This window comes from Puma concolor, chromosome E2, assembly GCF_028749965.1.
Source record: "Puma concolor isolate L17-30 chromosome E2, mPumCon1.1.hap2, whole genome shotgun sequence".
Taxonomy (NCBI): Eukaryota; Metazoa; Chordata; class Mammalia; order Carnivora; family Felidae; genus Puma; species Puma concolor.
In genome coordinates this window covers 8,199,000-8,226,931 of record NC_141681.1, presented here as the reverse complement: position 1 = coordinate 8,226,931, position 27,932 = coordinate 8,199,000, and the positions used below count along the sequence as shown (strand labels likewise).

The 27,932-nt window shown below is 47.2% G+C and overlaps 1 protein-coding gene across 1 annotated transcript in view; it reads right to left on the bottom strand.

Moving 5' to 3' along the window:
• The window catches only part of CDYL2 (chromodomain Y like 2), a 168,586-nt gene that overhangs the window by 36,096 nt on the left and 104,558 nt on the right, over positions 1-27,932 (bottom strand). The window contains exon 2 of the mRNA XM_086688848.1: positions 18,049-18,637. Within this exon, the coding sequence (XP_086544974.1) occupies positions 18,049-18,637 (589 nt within the window). The remainder of the gene's footprint in view (positions 1-18,048; positions 18,638-27,932) is intronic.

The following is a 27,932-nucleotide window of genomic DNA, read 5'->3' as shown; positions in this document are numbered from 1 at the left end:
AAGGGGTAAAGGAGGGCTGACACTTCTCTGAGTGTGTCTTTTTAAGTCCCAGAAATATATTAAAGCACGTCAAGAAAATAAAATCAATAAGGATGAAGAAAAAGAAACTGAACATAAATCAAAAGAAAGGAATTTAATCATATTTCAAATGAATAACATAGGTACACGGGGGAGAATAGAGAGCCAATATGAATGACTTTTGAATGCAATATTACGACTTATATACCCTCAAACAAACCTTGAACTCTCCTTAGTATGTTGGTTTGCATAGTGGTAAGGGTGGATCAGTTCCAAAACTATTTTATAGGCAGTCTAGGGTTGAGCAAACAAGTAAATGCGTGATGTTGTGGACAGACAGCGTTCTCTCGACGAAAGAAGGGTCAAAAGAATATGAAATGGGGGAAGGCGAGGAAGAATTCAGTGGGATTAGAATGCAAGAAACTTGGGGAATAATAGGAAAACTTGGAATGTGGATCATAGATTAAAGTACTGTATCGATGTTAAATTTCTGAAATTCACAACTGTACTGTGTTGACTTAAGAGAATATCCTTTTTCTTAGAAAATACCCATACTGGGGCACCTGGGTGCCTCAGTCGTTTGGGCGTCCAACTTCAGCTCAGGTCATAATCTCACGGCTTGTGAGTTAGGGCCCCAGGTAGGGCTCTGTGCTTACAGCTCAGAGCCTGGAGCCTGCTTCGGATTCTGTGTGTTTGTGTCTCTCTCTGCCCCTCCCCTACTCATGCTCTGTCTCTCTCTGTCCCAAAAATAAATAAAAACGTTGAAAAAAAAAAAAAAACAAATATCCTGCAAGTAAGAATCAAACTAAAATTCCATACATGGGGTAACTGTAAGAAAAGAATATATGAGGAGCACCTGAGTGGCTCAGTCGGTTAAGCCTCCGACTCTTGATTTCAGCTCAGGTCATGATCTGATGATTGTGAGATCAAGTTCCATGCTGGGCTCTGCGCTGAGTGTGGATGGAGCCTGCAGCCTACATCAGAATCTATCTCTCCCTCTCTCTCTGCCACCCCCCACCACTCATGCATATACTCTCTCTCGCTCTCAAAATAAATAAACATTTAAGAAAAAAAGAAAAAGAGTATTTGAAGAGACAATAGCTGAGTGTTTTCTAGAACTTTAAAAAGAATTCAAGTTCTTAGTTTGAAAGAGCACTCTGGTTATTAAGCAAGATAAAGAGACAAATGATAATGAAACTGCAGAATGTCATGGGTAAAGATCTTAAAATGCAGCCTAGAGGAAAAAAACCCACATTATCAAAAAGGGTTGACAGACTGATAGCAACAGCAATAACACTAGCCTGGAAAGAAAAAGGAACTTCTACCAACACAATGCTAAGAATACAATGTCAACCAAGAACTTTATACCCAGCTAAAACAACATTTAAAGGCCTGAGTAAATGGGCATTTTCAGATATCCCACTGCTAACAGCATTTATATATCAGAGTCTGGAGGAACTATAAAGAGAAACTTCACCATATAAAACAGTTAATTCAAAGGGAGACATAGGACACAAGAAACAAAGTTAGCCTTAAAAAATTTCAATAAATGTGATGACTGGCTATAAAAATAATAATCTTTGGTGTTTAACAACATGGGGTGCACAAAACAAAAACAAGATGTCCAATGAGAATTTAAAGCCAAGTAGTGTCCTCCTTGCTATATTCAATAGGAGGACATCATATTTGTTTGAAAAAAAACTTCATAGTTGAGCAAAATAAAAGAAAAAAACCAAATATATTAGTAATCACATTAATCTGAGAGAAGATTAGATTAATATATTAAAAGAAAGGGATAATCAGATGAAATAAAAGATGAAAGAATCCGGGTGTGTAAAGGATTCCCTAGGGAGGGACCCTTCAAGCCAGAAAAGGTCATCTTAGCTCAGCTACAGGGAGAAGGAAACCTGGCCAATCAACCGAGAAATGGAGGAACGACTCTGAAAGTACCAAGAAATGGCATGCGGTTGTCAACGTGCAGGAGGAAAGAAAGATGTGTCAGGAAATGCCCTACAGTTTGCAAGATACAGAAAGAAAAACAGAAAAACACGGAACCTGCCCTGGGACGGGGGAAGGCAGAGGCAAAGGGCTGGAGGGGGCCACAGAGGACTGGACGGACAAGGGATGGACCGCAGGAGACTTGTACCATATGGGATCAGTTTTCAGGAAACATAGCCAGGCCAGGCAGGACTCAGGGTCTTTCTCAATTTCCACACCGAGACCATGTCAAACCTCAGGCACAAGAGAGCACCAGGCTTCCTCTGGACAGGGAAGAAGGAAGGGGCAGTTTAGACAGATCACAGAGGATGCTACCGCCAACTGACGGATGTACTGTCCATGCTGCTTCCACACTTAACGTGGTCTTTCACAGAAACTCAGGCAGCTCTTTGGTTATCATGGACAGTGGGGTTAGGAGAGATCTACACCTGCCCAGAACAAACCAAAATGGAGACTTCAGGGTCAGGAAGCTTCATCCTCAATCCTTTCTCTCAATGGCTCACCATATGCAATACCTATATTTTGTCAGGGGCTTACTATGTGATTCACGTAGCTTCCCTCATCCAATTCTAACAGCAGCCCTGTAAAGCATTATTTTACCCCTATTTTACAGAAGAGAAAACCAAAAGCCAAGGTCACTGTGCCATCAGGAAGTTCCAGGATAGGGTTTAACCTCCAGCATCTTGATTTCAAACTTGACACTTAATTCAAGCACCAAGACTCAAACCTAACACTAGTCTTGGGCCCTCCCGCTGGTGTTGGCTCTGCTTTTCTTCTAAAGAGCTCAGTCTTTGCTCAACAATGCAGGAAGGAAAATTTGGACACGACACCTGAACCGGTGTCATGTGATGCTGTTCCCAAGCCAAGCTCATTTTCCTGGATTATCATCATCTGTACACTTGCCTGATGCCCCCACTGAACTCTTTGGGGATGAGTCTGAGAGCTGCTCACCTCTGTGGCTAGAAGACGGAGCCCAGTGCCTGGTACACAGCAATGGCTCTGCAGAGCATTCGGTGGCGAAACGAATGAGTGACAAACAAATGGAGCAACCCCATCATGCTACGTGCCAACCTCATAATTAACACTTCTGACGTTGGGACGCATTCAGTATTCATTGCTCAATGTGTTGGTCACGCTCCCTCACCTGTGTATTAGTCCCGTGCAGAAAAACATTTGTTTTCTGAAATCAGGTTGATCTCACACCTAGATGACTCATATCCCACCTAGGCCTTCTGCCTCACCGCAGCCGAGCGAGATCTCACTTCTGAGACGCCCAGAAAAAGAGAGCAGTGTGAGTGCTATGAATGTTCCTTCCCTTGCACAGAAAGTAGTAACACCATTCGCGGTCGGAGCCATCAGCACACAGAAGGAAGAGGTGGAGACACCGGAGCCCTTCTCTGTACTGGAAGGCCCAACTGCTGAAGGTCTCGCCCCTCTCAATGCGGCTCTGCTCTTACCTGCTTGGGAATTCTTCCAGGGAAGCTCCCCCTCTTCTTGTGGCTGTTTGTACATCCTTCTTTTCTTTTCTTTTTTTTTTTTTACAGCCTTTCTTTACTCTACCTTCCACCGTCCATTTGGCACGTAATTAGTGAGTGCCTATGACGTGCCTGGCACCTGGGACACACTGATGGGCAAAACCAGACAGGGATCCCACATTCTATGTTGTCTAACAGAACATCCTGCAACGATGGACATGTTCTATATCTGCACTGCCCAACACAGTAGTCAATAGTCGCATATGGCTATTGAAACTTTAAAATTTTTGTTTAATTTCAATTCACTGAAATCTAAACACGTGACCCATAGCCACCATATTGGACAGTGCAGGTAACCATGCTGCAGCATAATTATCTTGCTCACTTTGGGAATCCTAACATACCTTTTCTCACATGTCTGACTCCCTCCTCACCCTCAGCCAGATTCATAAGGACAAGGGCCGTGTTGGTCATTTTTTTTTTTTAATTAAAAAAAATTTTTATGTTTATGTTTTGTGTTTATTTTTTATGTTTATTTTTTATGTAAGTATACACACACACACACACACACACACACACACACACATATATGGAGAGAGAGAGAGAGAGAGAGAGAGAGAGAGAGAGAGAGAGAGAAAGGAGCAGAGAGAGAGAGGGAGACATAGAATCCAAAGCAAGCTCCAGGCTCTGAGCTGTCAGCACAGAGCCCGACGTGGGGCTTGAACTCATGAAGTGTGAGACAATCATTCTTAAATCTCCAGAACCAGTGCGCCCAACACACAGAAGTGCCTCAGTCATTGCTAAACCAGTGAACGAGTGGATAACTGAGTAAGTGCTACACATACAATGGAAGTCCTATAGAAGTTTCTGTCCCCTGATGGAAGGAGAGACTGGGCACCAAAGTCTGGAGAGCAGGGTAGGGATGGTGCTGCTGGGCTCACAGGAAGATGCAAGCCTGGGCATGGCCCTTCCTGCCCATCCTTCCCACTGCTCCAGTCTCCGTCAGCAGTTCCAGAGAGAGAAGGGAGGGCTGGGACCACCTTAAGGGCAGTTCACACCGGAGCACAGCACTGCTGTCTACCAGGCACTGTGTGCAGGCACTGAGAGGACACATCAGTTCCACAGCAAAGCCACCTCTTCGTTGACTGCAGGGTCAGGGTTTTCCAGCTGCAGTTCTCAGAAGAGAAAGTGATAGTTCTTGTGCATGAGAGCCGTTTCCTGGTCTGTGGTTGACTCACCCAAGATCCCTAAAGCGTTGTGGACCGTTCTGAGAGCACGCTGAGAGGGGAAGGGTGGGGAGGGGAGGTGCAACGTTTATGTGTCCAGCACATCGCACGTCTGGAGGAATCAGACTCAGCAGCATCTTTCAACAGAAGCATGGTTCAGAGGTCAGGACCTTCAGAAGTAGGGGGTGGGGGCTGCAGTTGAAAAGACCCCCTGAAATCACTGCACCCACTGGTGTCCCGAGAGTTCAGAGTGCCCGACCTGCACCTGAACTCAATATATGTATGCTTATTTCATGGCTGGTCACTGTCCTGACCCTTAACTGTCCCCGAACTCAAGAGCCAAGCCCAAAATGGCAGGTAGATTTTTAAAAATCATACATAGCAATGTTAGCCATCATCTGGCATGTTATAATGATGCCTCCTGACACACCATGCATCTTAGGAAAGCTGAGGTTCCAAGATTACTTAGAACTGCTGGGAGGGATGGAGCGTACATCTTACGCTTATGGCCAGATGACGAAATGCTTCAAACAGGAGAGCCAAGCATGGATCCAATATGCAAAAAGACCTGATGAAAAATAACTTCTTCCACAGCTCACATCACGTCTCCGGTGCTAAAACCCTTCCAGAGCCACGCCGACCCTCAAAGCACCATCAGGCTAGAATCCTAGACCTCGGAGGGGCTCCCCAGGGTGTTCAAAGGGCACAGGAACTCTGTTTAAAACCCATTTTCTCATCCTCTCTTGCCGAGGCTCTCCTCCCAACCTCTGCCAGCTGGCCTCGCCTGTCTGCCCCTAAAACACCCTCCTCCCGGGATGGCTCGAAGTCCTCAGATGCCCCCTGCACTTCCTGCTTCCAGGCCACTGCTTCAGCTGCACCCTGGCCATTTCCCTCAACCTTGCACGTGGGACCCTCAGAGCCACCCGAGAGACCTCTCTTGCAGGCGGCTTGTCCATTCAGCCCCAAGTGCCTACTGGCCAACCGTCCAGCCCCTGACTTCTCAGCACACCCAGCTCTGCAGCGGGTCATCTGGGACCTTCTGATTCCTTACGCGGTTTCATTAGCTTCAAATTCTCTGGAAGGTGAGGCGAGCTCCAAGCACGCAGGGGGCACCAGGAAACCCCTCTTTAACTGAATTGTAGAAAAAGTGATCTCAAGAAGCTAAAAAAAAAAAAAAAAAGAAAAAAAAGCATTTTCTTTTTTCAATTTTATTTGAAAGAGAGAGAGAGAGAATACATGAACCAGGGAGACGGGAAGGGGGAAACAGAGAGAGAACCTTAAGTGGGTTCCACCCTGACCCTGACATGGGGTTCGATCCCACGACCCTGGAATCTTGACCTGAGCCAAAATCAAGAGTTGGATCCTCAACCGACTGAGCCACCTGGGCACCCCACGAAATTATTTTCTTTTCTCTTAATGTTTATTTATTTATTTTTGAGAGAGAGAAAAAGAGAGCGCAAGAGCATGACCTGAGTGGAAGTTGGATGCTCAACCAACTGAGCCACGGAGGTGCCCCCTGCCCCACTCACGGAATCATTTTCAAACTTAACGTAGCTCTCCTCTGAGCTCCCAGGTATCTCCATCCCTCAAGCAAAACGGCAGCAATTGAGAACACTGGTCTGGAGCCAGACCAACTGGACCTGAATCCTGGACTAGCCGTCTACTCATCGATAGATCACGGAATTATTTCACCTCCATACGCCTCAGTTCCCTAACCTGTAAAATGGGGAGAGACATAGGCCCCACCTCTTGGATTAATTGAGTCACTATGTATGTGGTGCTTAGAACAGGGTATAGCTCATAGCATGGACTCAATAAACAAACACTGGCTATTTTGGTATGGTATGGGAATTACTGAACTGTCTTTTCCCCATTCATGTTTTTTCTTCCCTAAACTGTGAGCATCTTGTGTCATTCATCATATTCCCAGAACAGTGACCCACTTCTAGGTACACAGTGCCTGGCTTACAGCAGTAACTAAATGTTTGAGGAAGAAAACACAAGTGTAGTTTATTGATGATGTTTGAAGTAGATGTTATGTATTTTCTACAAATCTTCATAAGACCCAGTTTCTACTGTCTGGAACATTCTTCCTTCTCCTCTTTGCCCGACCACACTCCACGCATCCTTCGGGTCTCAGATCAGATCCTGCTTCCACCTGCAAATCTGGCCTCTAACCTCCTAATTCTGGCGGGTCCCTCCCTCCCTCACGCACACGGGGCGTTCCCACATCACCACGCGCTGCAATGTGTGGATACTTCCTCAGGCTTTCCCACAAGAGGGTGAGCTGGGCAAGGACCTCATCATGCCTCACACACAGCTGAAGTCCCAGCATCCTACACCATGTCTGGCACTCTGGTTTCTCTTTCCCACCCAGTGAAGGTGAGGAGTTGTGGGTGGGAAGCCAGGCCAGCAAGGGGACATCTTGTTTAAACTCCAGGAACGCAGCACAAGTTCACTCTCCACCAGGGTGGAGAAGTAGGAGGGAATCAAGCAAGAAAGAGGCCAAAGGTGGGAAAAGAAAAAAAAAGAAAAGAAAACCCCACCATATCTCTATATTATAGAAGAAAACACACACCTAGAGACCGGAGCCTCCTACCCAGTACCAGTGTCACCAAGATGGCGGGAGAAGACTCAAGACTCTTTGACTTCCATCAGGGATGGAAGTGACGAAGCTGGTCATCCTCCTGCCCAGAAGTGGAGCCTCCTGAACTCGCCTTATTGGTTTACACACAGAATGAAGATGAATATCCTAGCGTCCATGAAAAAGCTGCAGGGCATCTGGCGGTAGGGCCAAAAGCATGCCCCAGAAGCACCACCATCTACCAAAGGGGAAGAAGAGAGGTCGGCATTCACTGAGCATTGACCAGGAGCCAGACCCCGCCATTTCATCCTCTGTGGTACGTACTGTGATTCCCAGAGCACAGAGGTGAAAATCGAGGCTCCCGAGCTGGCAAGATTCGCCTAGAGTCACCGGCTCCCCAAGAGGCAGACTTTGTACTTGACTAACAGACCCTCTGTCTCCAAAGCCCATCCTCACCCTTCCCATGTCTTCCTGGCCATGCTGCCTCCAGAGTTTGCAGCAAGTTTAAAGGAGAGATCTAACCCTTCCTGCAACTGGGATTTCTACTCAGAAGCCCGCTGCGTTTTCTCTTCCACGGCAAAGGTCAATACAAAACACAGAAAATGCAACCCAGATGAAATGCACTCTACTGAAATGGATCCCCAGGACCCTTGGTGGGGGGGGGGGGGCAGGGTGGAGGGTTGGGGGAAAAGCCCAGGCATTTAATTAAGAGCCCGTGAGACAGCGTGACTGTTAAGGGAGAAGGAGCGTAGCAAGTAGGGCGCTCACAGCAGATGGTGAAAACAACTGTCAGACAGATAAGGAAAGAGAGACATCTTTCGTGGCTACAGACCCTGACAAAACATGAGCTCTCTGTGACACGTCCCCAGAAGCAGGGAGCCCAGTGTGAGCACACAGGACAGCCCGAGGTGGGCGGGAGACGCTGACATGAGTGAATGGGGTGAGGGGGGTGGACCTGGGCCAGGACCCACACCTCACAGCAGTGAGGGACTCTTGCTTTCTCTCTTCGGTCCATTCACGCATCCACTCCCTCGTTCGGCAGATATTTCTTAAGCACCTACTAGGTGCCCAGCATTGTGAGGTGCCAGAGACACAACTGTGAGCAAGACAGAGGGCAGCCCTGCCCTCGTGGAGCTCAGGATCTCCTGGAGTGAGGGGGGCGGAGATTATCCACCTAATCAGGCCGGGATCATGACACAGAGGTAAGGGCTGTCGCTGAAGAGACACTGTTCTGCGTGCACTAACTGAAAGCTGTCTACACTGGGAGTCCGGGAGGGTTTACTTGGGGAATCGCCTCTTGGGTGAGGCCCGAAGGAGGAGGAGAGGTCGACCACCCACACGAGGGCTGACAGGACGGGAACACGGATGTGGAGCACAGGGAGACAGGTGTGAATACGGTGCAAGGCAGGCCGGACCGGGCAGGCTTTGAGCCACAGCGTGGGCTGTGGGAAGGACTTCCTCAGCCCCTTCCCGAAAGAGCCCAAAACACCTCCCTCCTGCAGGCCCCGCCTGTCTGGGTCTTTAGCCAACCCCGACTGCGCAGAGAATTCCCTGGAGCTTCAGCCTCCTCTGCGGGCTGGTCCAGAAGTAGCTGGACTGCTACCTTCCTTGCGATGTGGCTCCCGGCACCCACACGTGGATCCCTGGCTCTATGCCCCTGTGCCTACTGTCATCACCCCCACCATCCCTGCCTTTTTTCTGGCTCATTCTATCAGACTCTGCTTGTGCATCACCTCCTCCAAGAAGCCCTGTCTCCTAACTCCACTCCCAACTTGGCTTAGGCATCCCTGCCCACAGCTGCCTCAATATCACCGGCATATCTCTTCGTGGTATAAGGCACTGAAATTACCTGTCTAAACGCTTTTTGGTACATGGTAGTCACCCAATGAGCGCTGGTTGAGTTAACATATATAAGAAAGGATTAATGGGGTGCCTGGGTGGCTCAGTCAATTAAGCATCTAACTCTTGATTTTGGCTCGGGTCATGATCCCACGGTTCATGGGCTCAAGTCCCACATCAGTCAGCACGGAGCCTGCTTGGGATCCTCTCTCTCTGCCTCTCCCCACTCGTGCACACTCTCTCAGGTATGTGCACCTGTCTTTCTCTTAAAATTTTTTTAATGTTTATTTATTTTTGAGAGACAGAGAGAGAGAGGGAGAGGGAGAGAGATGGAGTGGGGGAGGGGCAGAGAGAGAGAGGTACACACAGAATCCGAAGCAGGTTCCAGGCTCGGAGCTGTCAGCACAGAGCCTGATGCGGGGCTCGAACCTACGAACCGTGAGATCATGACCTGAGCCAAAGTCGGACGCTTAACCTCTCAGATGACCCTCCTGCTCGCTCTCTTAAAATAAATAAATAAAACTTTAGGGAAAAAAATACTCACAAGATATAAACTATTCTAAAACGCAAGTGGGAAAATACAGTGAGAAAACTGGGGAAGCATTGAAATACCAACAGCTAATATTTACCAAATGTCTACCCCATGGCAGGTCATATTCTAAGGGTGTGCTATGAGTAATGAATTCACTGATGTTGTACCCCAGTCCCACGAGGTAGGATTATATCTGTATGAATGAAGTTTATGAATGAAGAACATGACCCAGAGAGGCTGAGCCATTGGCCAGGGGCGACGTGGACCAACACCCTTGTCCACCCACCACACAGAGTGTCAGCAGCAAGACCTCGCTTGGCCATCCCCAGGGAAAGAACGTGAGAAGACGCTCACCCTCGTTTGTTAACTGAAATCACAACAACAGAGTTTGGAAAAACATGACAAAGACTGGCTGTAGCCAGGGGTATCGCTGGAGGCCACTTAAACGTCCATCAGGGAGAGGACAGCTTATGTGGACACTTAGAAAACTCCGGGCACCTAAAGGGGGAAGCAGCTCTCCAAATGCCTGACACAGATGGATTTTGGATTTTTAAGTTAAAACAAGATGTTCTCCCCATTTCCAGTCTCTGCTTGGATGTCACCTTCTCCGTGAGGCCTGGGATTCGTGTGTGTGTGTGTGTGTGTGTGTGTGTGTGTGTGTTCGTGTCTTTTCATCTGAGGCCCAGAGGGAAACCACTCACTCCTAGTCATTCTACCTCCCTGGAACACCAGGCCAACATCTTTGGAACCACTAAAGATGTCTCAAAGGAAGGCCCCAGGGGTGCTGGCCAGAATCATGCCCTAGGACACAGGGAAACATTTGCTGGTTTGAACTTCAATCACTACAGTGCCTTTTTTTCCCTTCTTAACATTGATCACAGGGGCGCCTGGGTGGCTCAGTCAGTTAAGCGTCTAACTTCAACCCAAGTCATGATCTCATGGCTTGTGAGTTCAAGCCCCGCATCCAATCTGTGCTGACAGCTCAGAGCCTGGAGCCTGCTTCAGATTCTGTCTCTCTCTCTCTCTCTCTCTCTCTCTCTCTCTCTGTTTCTCTCTCTCTCCCCACCCCCCCACTCACATTCTGTGTCTCCTTCAAAACTAATCATTAAAAAAATTTAAAAAACAACAACAACGACAAAAACTGATCACAGACCACTGAGAGCTTCAGTATCAGTGAATCCCGGCACCACACCCCAACTCCTCCCCTTGGTCCTCTAGGTCTCAACCTCTTTGAGCCTCAGTTTCCCCACCCAGAGGCAAGGCCAATCATAGCAAACCTTGCTGTGTTGCTGTGTTATTAAGTTGCTAACTCAGAGAAACGCCGCGGGGGTTAAATGCTATCCAGTGTGCTGAACACAAAAAAGGAGCTCAGCACCACCACTATCATAATCATTAAAGACGGCTGACCTTTCGTATAAGAGGTGGGGGTGTGGGGTGAGCCAGGGGCCCGGGGGTCCACCCTGACGGGGAGGAGTACCTTTGCACCAAAGGTGGCAAGGCAACTTTCATTACTGTTTTGAGGCCCTCTGCAGACAACACACACCCTTACTGCTTGCACGCAGTGGGGGAGGAGGGGGGCACTTCCACTCCTCACCCCCATGTGCTTGGGCTCACCATGATGAATGGCGACTTGGAAATGGTTCCCGAGACTTGTTTTCAAGTAGCTGAGAGAGGAAAACAATATCTGAGCTGACAAGGAAAGTGATGAGTCGATCTCCGGATCTTGACATCAGCCTCAATGGATGCCAAAAAGCACATCCAGGAGTGGGGAGCAAACCACAATGTTGATCTCCCCCTCGGATTTGCCACGGGTCAGGTGATAGTCAGATTTTCCACCACCATCTGGCAGTCTGCACTCCAAGGCAGTGGCCAAGCTGGAAGGTCTTCATGTTAGCACAGAAGAGACTTTTAAAAGTTCATCCATTAGCACAGAGTCACTTACGTGCTACACTTTGAAAGACAAACCAGATACACCCCCTAGGCTGTTGTTGTCATCACTGGTTTGGAAGAGGACCCACTTTTGAGGAACAAAAAGGTTGGTCCAAGTCTGCTGGCCTGGGAGCGTGTGTGTTTGAAGTGTGTTAAACAGCTGGGCCCCGGGGAAACAGACACCTGCGTCAACGACACCGCTGATGTGATTCACTCCACGGCAGGGAGCCGCTGACCCTGACACTCGCAGCCAGCTGACCCTCGGCCACTTCCGGAGACAAGCTGGGAACCTCAAGAAGCAGTAGTGATTCAAAGGTCACGAACTGGGGTCAAGTTCAGGGCACAACGTGAGAAGCTTGTGGAGGTCACAATTTTGAGGAAGTATCTGGGTCTTTTAGCACTATACCCTTAGGTAGAACTGACCTATAATGTTCCTTGCTCTTCTCTCCTTGTCTGGTTTGGAAATCCAGGTTACACTGGTCTCGTCGAAGGAGCTGGAGTGTATCTCCTTTGTTTCTGTTCCGCGCAATCGTTTGGGGAAGAGAGGGATTATCTCTTCTAGAATATCTGGTAGGCTTGCCTGTGAAACCATCTGGGCCTTGTGTGCCTTCTTCCTGTTTTCTATGAGCTGGGTGATGATGGAGTTAATAATTTCTTTAATGGTAAGCGATCTGTGCAGGTTTTCTGGTCGTCCCTAAGTCCATTCCATTAAGCTGTATTTTTTTTTTTTTTTTTAGGAGACTGACCATTTTATCCAGGGTTCCAAACTGAATGGCACAGTGTTAGTCCCACTCTCTGAGGCTTGGAAGGATTGATTATATCCTTCCCGTAATAAGCAACAAGGGCAAGTCCATGAAGCGGCCCCCGCCCCCCAAATTGGGGCATGTGTTTGCCAGGGATCAGGGTTTAAGGACTGCCTTATCCTGCCGGCAAGCTAGCAGGGCAGGGATGCAGAGGCCGGCTCTGGAGTCGAACTGCCTGGATTCCTCTCCTAGTCCCAAACCTGGGCACATGTATCCGTAGTCTCCTCCTCTGTAAAATGGGTAGAATAACAAGAGTGACCCCTAAAGACCCTATGAGGATCACACAAAATACTTCGTAAACCCCAAGGCCGCATCGTAAGGGAGTCCCCATAGCCTTAAAACATTCAACTGAGTAACCTTTCACTTCACAAACTTTCAACTTAACAATTCTCGAGAATGCCAACTCCAGGTCCAGAGCAAAAGTACTTCCACTCCTTCCAGAACCACCAACTGGCACTTACAACCACCGTCTGTCATTCTCATCTCAACCCTCTTGGCGCTTACTCGTCTAGAGCCATGGTTCTGCAGGTGGGATCCCTGGACCAGCAGTGGCATTCGGGAACTTTCTAGAAATGCAGACTCTCGGGCTGGACTCCATATGTACTGAATCAGACACTCTGGAGGTTGGCATAACAATCTTGTGGGTCTTTTTTTTAATTTTTTTTATGTTTATTTATTTTTGAGAGAGACAGAGCGTGAGCAGGGTTGGGCGGGGGCAGGGGAGCAGGGGTGGGGAGAGAGAGGGAGACACAGAATCCAAAGTAGGCTCCAGGCTCCAGCTGTCAGCACAGAACCCCCATGGGGCTCGAACCCATGAGCAGCGAGATCATGACCTGAGCTGAAGCTGGACACTGAACTGACTGAGCCACCCAGGCGCCCCCACACTCTTGTGTTTAACACACTTCTCAGGGGATTCTGATGCCGGCTCCATGAATGAGAACCCTAAGTTTTTAAAAGCCACAGGGAACTACCCAGGCTCTTGCTGGGTTCTGAGGGGCTTTTAAAGGATGGCTATTCCCCTGTGATCAATAGAGGAAAAGGATAATCATGTTGGAAGGGGAGTAGGAAAGAGATACACAAACGTTACAGGAGTGAAAGCTGAGATCATTTTAAAAGGTCAATGGAGAGAAAACGACAAATGTTGCCCGTTTGTGTGGGACGGCTCACTCAACGATCAGAACAATTCTGATCAAGCCATGTCTGAGATGCAGTGCCCAAGCGACAGACAACAGACATCAGGACATGAGGAGAAGGTTTCTCAAAATTCAAAGAAATGCGAATGCATCAACAGTAGAAGTGCATTGGCTTCACGGACACTTGGAAAACGCTGGGCGTCTGTGGGCAGCGCTAGGGCTCTGAGCAGAACGCTGGCTCCTGGTTAGGGGGTTGCCACAGGATAGAGGCTCATCTGAGTCAGTAAAGCACTGATGCTTTGATCTGTTCAGACTAGAGCGTGCTCACCAGTTCTCCTGGACCAGACCGAGGGAGAAGCTAACTAAGTCAACAGCTTTTCCGTACAGATAAAACCGGTGCATTTTAGAAAAAAAAAAAAAAAAAAAAAAATTTTTTTTTTTTTTTTTAAGTGAGAAGGAGAGGGAGAAGGAGGGAGAGATGCTCGGGACTAAAGTGCATCCGCAGCAAGAAGTTATGTCATGTTTTAAACTGGTGAAGGACCAGTTCACATTCCCACTTAACAAGCTTAAAATCCGAGGCGTAACTTGGGCTCTACCAGCAAATGGATCCAGGAACCGTTCGTTGCTGACAACGAAATGCCTCCCCTGGAACTACTGTATAGTTGAAATTCAGCATTGAACATGCATAACCCACACCCTGCCCCTGAGATCTGGATTCATTCGATTTGGGGTGGAGCCCACTTTTTAACAAGCTCCCCAAGGGCTACCGAGGCAGATGGTTCTGGACCACAGAGCCATTTGTCATTACCAGAGGAGTGAGAATCAAAGCAGTACTGAGTGGCCGCATACAAACACTGCTGGGGAAAATGCAGTCTGAAACCAAAACACCCCCCCCCGCCAGAGCCCCAATTTAGCATTTGTTCCCACAGCACAGATCAGGGAAGTCAGCAGTAAATGAGTAACGTGTTATATAAGTTGCTTTTCTGTATGCAGAACCTTAATTCACCAACGAGAAGTTGAAATCATAAAAAAAGTAAGCCCGCCCCCAAAACAAATGCCGGGAAAGCGAAGCCAGGATCTCCCCATCGCCTTCTGCCAGGCAAAGATGAGCCCTCCATGGGGCTACAAACCCCCCGGGCTCACCTTGTGCCACAAGGAGCTGGATCCTTTGGTGGAGGTAGGGAGAGGGCTGACGCTCAGGTTTCCACATGGGCAGGGACACTGCCTTCATCGAGACTTTTCTCTGGTCGAAAACCTAAGTGGAGCCATGTTTTGCTTGACTACACCTCTGGCCCCTTGCTGACAAGTTCTGGAAGCACAAAGCCCCTCTGTCTTGAGTCTTATCTAAGAGCCCCAAACTGCTTTCTCTCTTTGGCAAGGATTCCCAGTCTTTTCCTTTCCCCAATTTCCCCAAGACCTACACAGTAAGCTAGTTCTAACTAGAATGTTAAAGGCTGACCGTGTTTGGAGAACTTATCAGCCCAATGACCACAGAAAATGTGAAAGTGGGCATGGCAAAGATATATCATGTGTATAAAATACATGTTACTGGGGCACCTGGGTGGCTCAGTCAGTTGAGCATCCGACTTCAGCTCAGGTCATGATCTTACAGTTTGTGGGTTTGAGCCCCGCATCAGGCTCTGTGCTGACAGCTTGCTCAGAGCCTGCAGCCTGCTTCAGATTCTGTGTCTCCTTTTCTCTCTGCCCCTCCCCTGCTCATACTCTGTCTCTCTCTCAAAAATAAATAAATGTTAAAAAAAAAAAATTTTTTTAAATAAAATACACATTACCTCTTCCAATGAGCCAGCCTCAGGAACCTTCTCAACACTGACATGGAACCATTCACTCTCAACTTAACTAGAGAGCAAACTAAGTTTCAGATACTTTTTTTTTTAAGTTTAGTTATTTATTTTGAGAGAGCAAGGGATAGCAGGGGAGGGGCAGACAGGGAGAGAGAGGCTCCATGCTGTCAGCACAGAGGACTTGAACTCACGAACCATGAGATCTTGACCTGAACCAATGTCAACAGTCAGACACTTAACCAACTGAGCCACCCAGGTGTCCCTAAACTGCAGGTTTTGGAGGCAGAAGTCCCTATCGTTTTATTGTGCTACTCCAAATGCCTAGCATGGTGGCTAACTCTTAGGAAGTGCTAAAAAAAGAAAAGAAAAGAAAAGAAAAGAAAAGAAAAGAAAAGAAAAGAAAAGAAAAGAAAAGAAAAGAAAAGAAAAGAAAAGACAAGAAAAGACAAGACAAGACAAGAAAAAAGAAAAAACAAGAAAAAACAAGAAAAGAAAAGAAAAAACACTGAATTGACTTAAACTGACACCTGATGTGAACCTTAGTGGCCACCCCCATTTTACAGAGCACATTTCAAAATGCCTTAGAGTCACGTGGGGCTGCTTATTTAAAAACCCATCTTCTGGGCTAACCACCCCACCCTTGGTAAATCAGACTCCACGGGACCTTCATTTTTAACAAGGGGCCGGGTAATCTACACACATAACATTTGAGAGCCACAGCCCTAACCTTGCAGGGGAATCTCAAGGACACCAACACTAGGCAATGTGATCAAGAGAAAGAGCCCTTTGAGAACACCCAAAACAGAACACAACAGAGGCAGGTAGCCTCCTCCTCTCCACCCAGGCACGGGCCCAGGTGGAGAACGTTCAACGTCAGGGAAAAAAAAAAAAAAATGAGGCCAGTAAGAGACCAGAGATGAGAAAGGTCTAGAGAAGCATCGTAGAGCCGAGGCCGGGATCTAACAAGGCCACCTTGCATCCCAGCAGGCTCATCCTTGGCCTTTCCCCCTGCTGGGGGGGTGGGGGGGTACCACGCCCCACCGGCAGATCGTAAACCAGAGGGCACCGACCAGGCCCATAGATGGAGGGCAACTTCGGAAAGTCGTGTGGAAGGAGAGGCCTACCTCCATCTGCCCTTCTCTCCGCGTCCGGCTTCCCCGCTTCCCCCTGCAGTCTGGCGGCTACAGTCCACGAGCCTTCCTCCCCCGTGCTGTTCCTCCCACTCCCAAGGCGGCCACATTGGAAGCAGGACAGGGGAACGTGCCGGCCGGCCGGGGACCCAGGAGTCACCCCCGGGTCCCCTGCACCCACACCCAAGGAGCCTCAGACTACCGGCCCGCCAGCCACCCTCCCCGAGCCGGGGAATCCCTCTCCCGCCGGCAGCTGTCGCGGAACGTCAGACACGGATGTTTATGCCAGGCCTCATTTACACAAGCCCACTCCTCCCCGAGAGATGAATTTTTAAAACAAACAGCTTTTACATATGTTAGCAGGCAGAGTCATGTCAGCATCAGGGATCCCCAGACGGAAACATGAGTCAATCTGGGGCAGACACTGCTAAATAAATCCTGTTTGGGTGAAATCCCTCTCTCTGGAGAAAGGCCTCAGATTCCCCAGCAAGATTCCCTCAAGACGCGGGGCTCTCTCTGCAGCGGGGCGTGCCCTGAGCACTCTGAACTCTGAAATCACCATCGCGCTGCTGGGCATCGGCTCCATCACCCCCTCCTGGGAGCGCTGCCAGCCCATCCCACCTGCGTCCTTTACCTTACTCCCACACACACTCTAGTTCCACCCAGGGCATCAGATGTCCCTGCTCGGTCGGGAACGGGTCGTCCACGCTTATGCCAAGGCTTAGGGTTCTGGCAGCTCAAGAGGGAAATGTCACCACCAAGGCACACGGATATCCGAGAAACGAGAGGGTGCACGAAACAGGTACAGATGGCCTGGCGGCCCCAGGCCACTAAGGCCCAGTCAAGGAGTAACTTCACCATTAAGGAAACGTCAGGCTTGGGAGCGTTAATGACCTTTTGCCTCCTCTTTCCTTAACTCTGCCTGTGGGGACTCGGTAAGAGAGAGGAATTCTGTGCCTTTGCTGTGCTGCTTCCAGGGTGGAGTAAGAAGGTGCAAACCCAGAGAATTAGCATAGGACGGGGTCAGGGCGCTCTCAGACCCACCCTGGACATGGGGCCGGAGCACCCATGCTAGTGATAGAGGAGGGGCAGAGGCTCCAGCTGAAGAAGTGGCATGGAGAAGTTCAAGGCCAAACTGGGTCTGAGAAGAGGGGCAGACCCCGCCTTTCTGGGCTACACGGTTTTGGGGGTGGGGGCTCAATGAGCTCGAAAGCAAAGCCTCTAGGAGGCGCGTTCTACCCCGGAGAGGCACTGGCCAGCCCTCCGGGGACACGAGTCTCAGGTCCCGGTGGGTGAGGACTTTGAGCTGCCCTCCAGAACAGGGGCTCTCGAGGGGTTACCATGGCCTTGGGTGTGTTCCAGTAGTAAGGGAGCGTCTGTGGCTTGGCCTTCACACATGCACAGGTGTCTGCAACCAGTGTGGGCCTATGACCAAGTGCACACGACTCTCGGCGAGCGAGCCGGAAGGGGAATGACCGCCTAGCTAAGAGTCGGGGTCTCAAGCACTCCCCCAGGCTGCATGCAAAGTGCCCGGCCACCACAGCCAGAAGCGAACACAAGACAAAGACAAGCCACGTACCGAGCCCGTTCTCTGCCGGTGCCGCGTGGTTCACACCACACTCCGCCAGGTCTTGCTCTCCGACGTCGTTCACATCCAAGCCAGGCTGATGGGAGCCGTTTCCAAAGTGCCTCTCGTCCTTCTCGGAACCGGCGTCCCCATTCTCCATCCCATTCTGAGCCTTTTTCAGCGGCATTATTTGCAAACCACTGGGGGTAGTCCTGTAAGACACCGTCTTGGCGGCCCTGTCACCTCCTGCGGGGGGCTTGGCCGAATACCCTTTCTTCGGCTTGGACAGGGCGGGGTTGATCCGCTTCCGTTTATGGGAAGTCCCTTTGCTCTTCCCAGACTCTGAAGGTCTGTGGGAGAGTTTCTCAACCGACGGGCCTCGGCCGTCACGCAGGAGCTTGGAGGTGCTGGCCTGCTTCCCTGACTTGATCCTTTTGTCCTTGGACACGTGCAGCCCGTTGAATTCGTCGATAAACTCCTCACAGTGCAACAGATGGTGCTCTGGCTCCCACGTGTCCTCCGTGCTGCCGTAGCCTTTCCACCGGATGAGATACTCCCATTTTCCCTTCTTGTTCTTCCTCTTGTCCACAATCCTTTCGACCTGAGGTACGAGATGAGAGAGTCAGGGAAGAGAGAGAAAAAAAGGGCGGAGGAAAGAAGTCAGGCCCAGGCAACAACCGCACAAAGCCCTGAGGACAGAGACACACGGGCCAGGGGACAGGCCGTTCAACGTCGGAAGCTGACACTTCCAGGAGCGTTCAAGAAGGCTGGTTTATTTTCGGACCTCACTGAATGGAACCAAAGGCACTCGGCTGTTTCCCATGACAACTGTGTGAGGCCATGCCTGGCTGGTGGCACCTGCCTGTCCTTCCAAGGCTTACTCTTGCTTGAAATCACAGCACGAGCTTTCACTAAAGATCTTTATTCTTTTCACTGCACTGAAGTAAAATCAGACGTTTGGAGACCAGTGCGGTGTGACTTTTTCACCCTTACTTATAGCGAGCAACATTTATTGAGCATTCACACGGTAGGCACTATGCTAATGTATCCTTATTTATAATAATAGGAACGATTAGTCACACTCATTGGAGTGACTAAATGCTGGGCTTGGACGCTCCCATGTCATTTTCCCCTCACAACAACCCAGTGCAGTCAGTACGGATTCGTTCTTATCCCCACTTTATACTTAAGGAAACAAGGCTTCAGGGAGATTAAGTCACTTAACCAAGTTCCAAGCTGGTGAGGGCAGAGCTGGGATCTGAACCACTCTTACCCCAGACTTATTTTCTTAATCACAGGCCAAACCAACTCTCTCCACTACAAAAATCTTCCATACTGATCAAAAATGACTTGCATCAACAAAACTCAACCCCCCCTCCCCACAACATGGAGGGTACAGCTGGTAGGCCAGGTGATAGGTAACACTAGCTGAGAGCCTATTATATGCCTTGCATAACCCCATGGGTGTAACTGCTGTTTTTCCTGTTTGATAGATGAAGTGATTGAGTATGAGGTAAACTGTCTACCAGGCAGGGCTAAGCGGTGGCAGAGGTGAGGTCTGAACCTCTATCCATCTGGCTCTAAAACTCTGTGCTAACTGTCCACATACCTTCAAAGTTATGAAAATCCCTGCCTTCAAGTAATCTCCCGGAAGAACACAGTTAGGAAAATGCCAGTCTTGATGCTAATAACTGGTCAATCCAGGGGAAGAGCAGTGAGGGTCCTTTACTACCCTGTCAACTTGACCCTAGATGTAAAATTCTTTAAACTTAAAAAAAAAAAAAAAAAAAAAAAAAAAAAAATAACCGACAGAAAATACCCAATGCTCTACCCTAAAAAAGCTAAATTTCAGTGAAAAAATAAAACAACTACATTCAAAAAAATGAAACTACATCCAAAATCATGGGATTTTGACCCCATGAAATTAATAAGTGAGGAATATGTCCTTGAAACTCATGAAAAGAAAAACAAAGCGAGAAGGGAGAAATCAATACACGTATAGTCGATCATATTTCAAGATGGCTATCAAATACATGGGGGGTTCGCTATATGACTGTTTATGTTTATGTGTTTGAATTTTTCTGTTTAAAATTTTACATAATAAAAAGAAAAAATAACTTTGAAAAGACTGTCTCCCAATGGTTTATGTACAACAGAGGCTATGCAAAATAATTAAGCGATGTTCATTGCTTTGCACTTAATAAATATGCAAATAGCTAGGCCATGCTGCCTCTTCATAATACTGTTTCTTTAGAGACAATTTAAATGGTTTCCTTAATTGATTTATCTACGATCAAATTGGCCTATTTCTATTAAAACTCCTTTCCTTACAAAATGCTCTGTGAACATCTGTTTTAGATTCATTACATAATTTTTAGATGTATCACACAAACTCTGTAACAGTTTAAAAAAGTAAAACCATGCCAAACTAATCCAACTCCCAATCTTTGGATCGAGGAACGGGACTAGTGGAGTATTTATTTGTGATAATGCTTCAGAAAGTCCAGAGTATTTCTGGAGGAGCCTGCACCTTTGCACTTTGGGAGGTCTTTGGAGGGGGAAACCCTCTGCAGGTTTACAGAGGGAACAGGGAATAAGCAAGCTGGCACTGCCTTGAAAGAGCAGCATTCCCAAGAGCACCAGCCTAGGAGTATCAGGAGTGAGCCCAGATACTTCTTAGGAGCTAAGGGATTTGTGCTGGCACGGAGGTCTCCAGCTTCAGAAAATATATGGAGAACACTCCTTCCCCAGGACAAAGCAGAAAACCATGTTAGACAAAGAGCCAACACGATGGATAGGCGGGTGGGTGGATGCGTGAAAATGGATGGCTGAGTGGATGAATGTATAGATAGGTGGATCACGGGATGGATGGATGGAAGGAAGGAAGGAAGGAAGGAAGGAAGGAAGGAAGGGAGGGAGGGAGGGAGGAAAGGAAAAATGGATGGCTGGCAGAGAGATGAACACATGGGACGGGTGGATGACAAAAAGGACAGATAAATGGACAGATGACTGGCTGGATGGGTGAAAGGTGGGTAAAGAGATGAGTTCAGAAATGAATGGGCAGATGATGGATGGCACTCACTCATCAAAATGAGCTTAGCATAGTATTTAAGAACACAGGCTGTGGAACAACACTATCTGGTTTAAATCCCCTGGTAAGCCTTTTATTATGTGTTCTTGAGCAAATGAAACTTCTCTGGGCCTCAGATGACTCACCAGGCAAGGGGGAAATAATAGCACCTATCTCACAGGGTGGTTGTGGAGAATATACAAGTAAGTAGTTTTGCATTCCATAGTAAAGGTCACTTAATCTTGCATATCCTCCTGTGAATACAAATCTTGGTGGTATCTAAAGACAGAATGTTTCCTCACCTTGCAGAATACGACCCCCCTAAGGATAACCAACTCCTGCCTGAAGAGACAGTCAACCTACTTGCATAAGTCCTTCCAAGTGTGGGAGATGGCTGTGCAGAGCAGTCCTGCTCGAGAAGCCTGGGGAGTTGCAAGGGTGCAGGGTCTACACGGCTACCGAGGCCCACACTGTGAGTGGGGGGCTTGGTTTCTTCCCTCCTAGTTACCGGAAGACTGAGTCACAGAGTCACAAGTGGGTCTGCCTCCACCTCTGGTCCCATCCACAAAGCCACTGGGTGCCTTGACAGCCATTTCTACTTAAAATTAACCCAATACCAACAACAAATAGTATTAACGGGATCATCCCGAATAGTCTGATGTGTGTGGGGAAACTGTTGGCCCTGCCATTTTCTATCCACATGACCCGCACAAGTTGCCCAACTTCTCTGGGCCTCAGTCTCCCCATCTGTAAAAGAGGTACACAAAATGAACCCACTTTTTCTGAAAGACGAAAATACCCACCGGGAGCTCAGAGGAAAGCTGGCTCCAAATTTCCCATCATACTTGGAATCTGCAGTCTCCTAGGACCGAATTTCCTTCCTTACATCCCTGTATAGGTTCTCTGACCCTCTTTTCCACTTCTTCCCAGGAGAGTCTCAAACAGAACCAGAATTCTAATCTGTGCTGGTGATAACAACGGCCACGTTATTTAGGACTTGATCTTGCTCAGGTTCCGACAGTCTCTGGGGAAATCCTTTCTTTCCCCTTACCCTCTCCCAGCCTCCTCTGCTGACCCCTAACTCCTCACACCTGCTGAAAGCACGCATCTGGGCCTCCAGGTCTCAGCAGCGCTGTTCCTGAGGCACCACGCCCACCTTACCTGCCCTGCACTACCTGAAGTTCAGTCCCTCCAGATGGAAACAATCATCAACTCCCTCCCCTTGGAATGAGTAACAAACACATGAACGGCATTAAAACCTTGTATGCTCACACACACACCCACTGGCTCCTTTCTTTCAAAGATAAGCAATCTGAGACCCTGAACTGTTTCTTACAGCTCAACCAAATCATTAATTACCGTTTACTCCCCGTGATCCCAGCCAGTATGAGACAATATTCTACCACAGGGGGAAGTGGCAGGGGGGGATGGCAGGGAACTTCCAACGCACTTATTACCACTGCCAGGATGTTGAGCGGATGGCTGTCTCGTTAGGAATGATAATGATGTTAATCACCTTTATTGGTACGTGCTGTTCCAGGAACTGTGCTAAGCACTCATGAGGTTTTAGACTCGATCTCTGCACCCAGGCAGGCAGCTGGACATTATACTCACCCTTTGAAAGGTGAGAAAACTGAGTCTCAGAGAAGGTAGGAAACCTTCCCTCGATCACACAGTCAGTAGGGGGTTAGCCAAAATTGGAATTCTAGTTCGTCAGACCCCTCAGCCCAAGTCCTTGGCCCCCTGGCCACACCTCGCCCCTGGGAAACCATCAGGCTAATGGGAGACACAGCCCTTAAATGAACGAGCGTGAAGTAACACATGACGGTAACAAATGATGATGAAGATAATGTCACGCGGGAAACAACAGCGGAGGGAATGGGGTTACTTCAGATCAGAAGGGTAGCAAGACTCCTCTGAGAAAGAACGATTTAAGCTAACACCAAAATGGGCCTTCAGAGGTGGAGAAAATCTGAGCTGGTGAAGTGAGGGGACTTTCCAGGCAGAAAGGAGAAAGGTCCCTCCCCACCTTCCTCTTCAGCCCTCTGCTAGCAGGCCAGTCGAAAAACACCACCACCCAACATTTATCCAGAATTGACGAAATGCCAGCCACTTCTGAAAGTGATCCCCATAGACTGACCATATGTTATATATGTGAACTCATTTAATCTTGAAAATAACCCAACAAGGCAGGTAATTTCATTCTCTTTTTTTAATGTTTATTTATTTTTGAGCGATAGCACGTGCCAAGGGGCAGAGACATGGGGACAGAGGATCTGAAGCAGGTTCTGCACTGCCAGCACAGAGTCTGACACAGAGCTCAAACTCATGAACCATGAGATCACGACCTGAGCCACAATCAAGAGTTGGATGCTTAACAGACTGAGACACCCAGTTGCCCCTCTCTCTCTTAAAAAAAATTTTGTTGAATGTTTATTTATTTATGAGAGAGAGAGAGGGAGATTGGCAGAGAGAGAAGGAGACACAGAATCTGAAGTAGGCTCCAGGCTCTGAGCTATCAGCCCAGAGCCCCACGCGGGGCTTGAACTCACAAACCACAAGACTAACTTAGATGGACGCTTAACCAACTGAGCCACCCAGGCACCTCTCCCTCTCTCTTTTTTGTAAAGTTTATTTATTTTTGAGAGAGAGAGACAGAGAGAGAGACAGAGTGCAAGCAGGGCAGGGACAGAGAGAGAGGGAGACAGAATCCGAAGCAGGCTCCAGGCCCCAAGCTGTCAGCACAGAGCCCAACGTGGGTCTCAAGCCCACGAACCTCAAGATCATGACTTGAGCCAAAGTTGGACACTCAACCAACTAAGCCACCCAGGCACCCCCTCTCTATTTTTTAACAGAGGATAAAACTGAGGCACCAAGAGGTTAAGGTCCTTGGCCAAGGCCTCACCTCTGACAAGCAGTGGAGAGGTAAGGCTCGGTCAGAAGCATCTTGGCTCCCGACCCCATACTTTCAGTGACTACACTACATCCGTCACCCCCTCTTGTCCAGTAGGCCCAACCTGACTGAGGCTGACAGCTTATGTATAGCTTCAGACATTTGTCCTCAGCACTGCCAAGGTCACAGAAGACCTCTATCACCTTTAGGTGGCTTAGGAGTAAGTCTCCTGCACCTGACTCCCCCAGCCTGCCCTGAGGGCCTCCGTCTATGGCTGCTCCAATTCTCCCTCGGTTCAAATGGAAACACACCAATTATCATTCATATTCCCTAACCCCAGCTTCCCACCAAATGAAAACAGTATATGAAATTACAATAGCTCACGAACGCAGGGTTACCAAAGGTTTTCCAGACGCTCGAAGGAATGCCTCCCACATCAGAGGGAGTTGGACCGAGAAACTTTGCATTACTAATTCATGCCTTGCCCTCTAAATGCCAAGAGCAAAGCAAGAAAGAATAAAGGAAGATGCCCACGCCTGCTGTGTACCCATGGATACACCAGCACATTCAACCCTAGACATCCCCAGATTCTGGACCCCTAGCCCACATCTGCAAGGACCTCTCTGCATCCTTCCAACATCCTGGGATAACTCCCGTGGGGGCAGAAAGGCATGCGGACCCCATCACTACAACTTGGGGTATGAAGTCTTCAGGAAGGATAAAGACAGGACACGTTCTGGAAGCAACTAGCCATGGGATGTTTCAGGTCTGGAAGACTGATTGCTCCAGATTATCTAATCAGAGAAGGCAATATAAATAGGCAGTGTTTCCCACCCAGTCCAGCAAAACCGCACTAGAGAAACAGATGCCAGACCAAGAATTTTGGCTCAGAGCCACGTAATTTAAGCCAGCCTCCAGGTGAGAGTCTAAAGTGAAAAATTCAGCAGCATCCAAGTGATGAGGGACCGAGAGGAATTCCCACACCCCTCTCCTGGGAAACACTGAACCAGAGAGACCACTCCTTGATCAAGAACACGCAGACAGAACCCGGCAATAGCAACATCACTGCAGGACATATTTATGAGAACTTCTAAAACATATCCGAACACAAACATCACTAAAAGTTCTCAGCAAAATCCTCACCAGGAAAAGCACCACTGCGCATTTTTACACAGCATTTGTGTCATGTTTTCAAAGAGGACAGAAAGTACAACCCCTGTTTTTAGAAAAGAGAGAAAGGTAAAAGATGAAATGAAACCAATAGGTTGAGCAGGAAGCTGAAATGAAAGAAGGCTCATTTACATCAGAAAGGATGTAAGGGAACCAAAGGAAAAAACACAAGCAAAGAAATAAAATTCCCATTGGAACCAGAAAAGGACAGAATCAACATGCAGAAAATCAAATCCATGATGGAGACAGTGTACTTGAAAAGCTCTCCAAGGACACAGAGATCTTTAAAGAAAACCTTGAGGAACATGACAAACAGACATCTATCTAGGAGGGCTAACAGAGATCCAACCAAGGTAAAGTCTGGGAGAGGGGGGAAAAAAACCAAAATAGGCCAAAACACTAACAAGTCCTACCAGAAGAAATCCCTGCATCTTGAGTCTGTAGGGGGGTGGGAGGGAGGGTAGGGTGTGTGATGGGCATTGAGGGGGGCACCTGTTGGGATGCGCACTGGGTGTTGTATGGAAACCAATGTGGCAATAAATATCATATTAAAATAAATAAATAAATAAATAAATAAATAAATAATAAAATAGCTTAACAGTATCACCTCATTAAAGACTTTAAAAAATGGAAAGAAAGATCTCAGTGATGGGGAATGCGGAGGTTGAGAATCAATCAACTTTGTTTCTTTATTTCTCTTCTTGCAGAACTTCTTAACTTCAAAAAATTAAACCCCCCACTCTCACACCCCAACTCTCCAAAATGGTAGGCAAAAAAATTAGGCAGACTTCAGAGAACATTAAAATACCAGGATACAAACTGAAAAAGAAATAAATATTGCAAACTTAAGAATTCTAAAACCGGTGAGGTGGGCCTTCAGATGAAAACGAAGGAGGAAAAGTTCTCCTGTGTGAAGAACAAAACATATATAACTATCCACTTAAAAAATGACTCTATCCTGCAGTGCCAGAAAATAACTACTTAAAAATTAAAATAAACAAGCCTTAAATGATGGGAGAATGCCAAAAGGAACCAACTGAAAGAGCTCCCAGTGGCCAAAGCTAGAAAAATTTGAATAAGAAAATAAACAGTGAGAGTACTACATTTACAACCCAAGGAGTAAAATAAATATCCAGGAGTTCATCTGATATAAATAAATGAATTACTTATCAGAAGTTGCCTGCAGGCTAAATCTGGCCCAATGCCTGTTTTAAAAATAAAGATTTATTGGGACGTACCGATGTCCATTCATTTATGTATCATCTATGGGTGTTCCAAACCACAAAAGTAGGGCTAGCTGTGTAGTGGAGACTGCATGGTCCATAAAGTCTAAAATATTTGCTATCTGGCCTATAACAGAAAAGGTTTGCTGACTCTGGAAGAAACAAACAAGTAGGGGAGAAAATACCAATATCCCTTACAGAAGAATTCCACATAAGGAATGTAAAAAAAGGAATAAGGGAAATAGAAAAATCACCACCAGAATACCACAGAAATAATTGCTATAGGAAAGATCCACAGACAGATGCTAAAATTAGTGGGTAACATTTTGAAGAGAAATGAGATATTTGGATAGCATCAAAATATCCCCCAACATACTTTCTGACCACCATGGTAATTGTAACAGATGCCCACCTACTGATATTCCCTCCTTTAGGGGTTGGAGCTTAATTCCTCTCCCCTTGAGTGACAGGGCTTAATGACTTCTTTCTAATGAGTAGACTATGTGAAGGGAAAAACAGTAACTACAGTGGAGGAGAGATATGGCAAAGACCGTGATCAAGGCTATGTCATCCATGATAAATCATGCTGATGCCATGTATACTCCTGACACGGTTCACTTGCAAGGGCACTTCCCTCTGCATTGTACTTCCCCAAACCCATCATCTCATGAGGAAATACTAGACAAACTCACACTGAGAAACTATCTACGAAGGTCCTGTAATGCAAGGAAAGATGAAGATACTGTCTCAGACTAGAGGACACTGAGAAAGTAACAACCAGATGCAATGTGGTATTCTGGACCGGATTGTGACACAGGAAAGGATGTCCGTGAAATACTGGTGAAATCCTGATGAAGTCCACAGTTTAGGCCATAATGCAGCACCAATGTCAATTTCTTAGTTCCAATAAATGTGCATGGTATAAAATGTAAGTAACTGTGAAAACTGGTTCAAGGGGAGACGGGAACTCTGTGCCCCATCTTCATAGTTCTTCCAAAAGTCTATAATTATTCCAAATGTTTTTTAAAAAGTATAAGTGTACCATTTAGTATACACAATTGTATAATGAAACGAAAGACAAAAAAGAATCTGAATAGTAACCACGATCATAAAACCTAACAAATTTCAAGCACTCGTTATGTACTTATTTGCTTAGTGATAGAAATGAAAAGAATGAGCAAAGACATATCAGGTAGTACCAAAATTTGTACAGAATATCACAGTAAAATTAAGGAGCAAAATGAAGACATTTTAAATTAAAAATATTCACTAAATATATAATAGGCATGAACTTTTCTACAGCAAATAACAGATCAAACAATCACTAAAAAATTCAACAGAAATTGACAGAAGCAATTTGAACTGAAGACTTAAACTCAATACTTTCAGACCTGGAGAAATCAAGCAGATGGAAACTAGGGATATAAGAAATCTGAATAATGTAAATATGATAGGCATTCTAGTAAATATTGCAGGTATTTGTATAAACAAAAACTTTTAACTTCATAATTTGTAAAGAATATAAAATCTACCAAAAAAA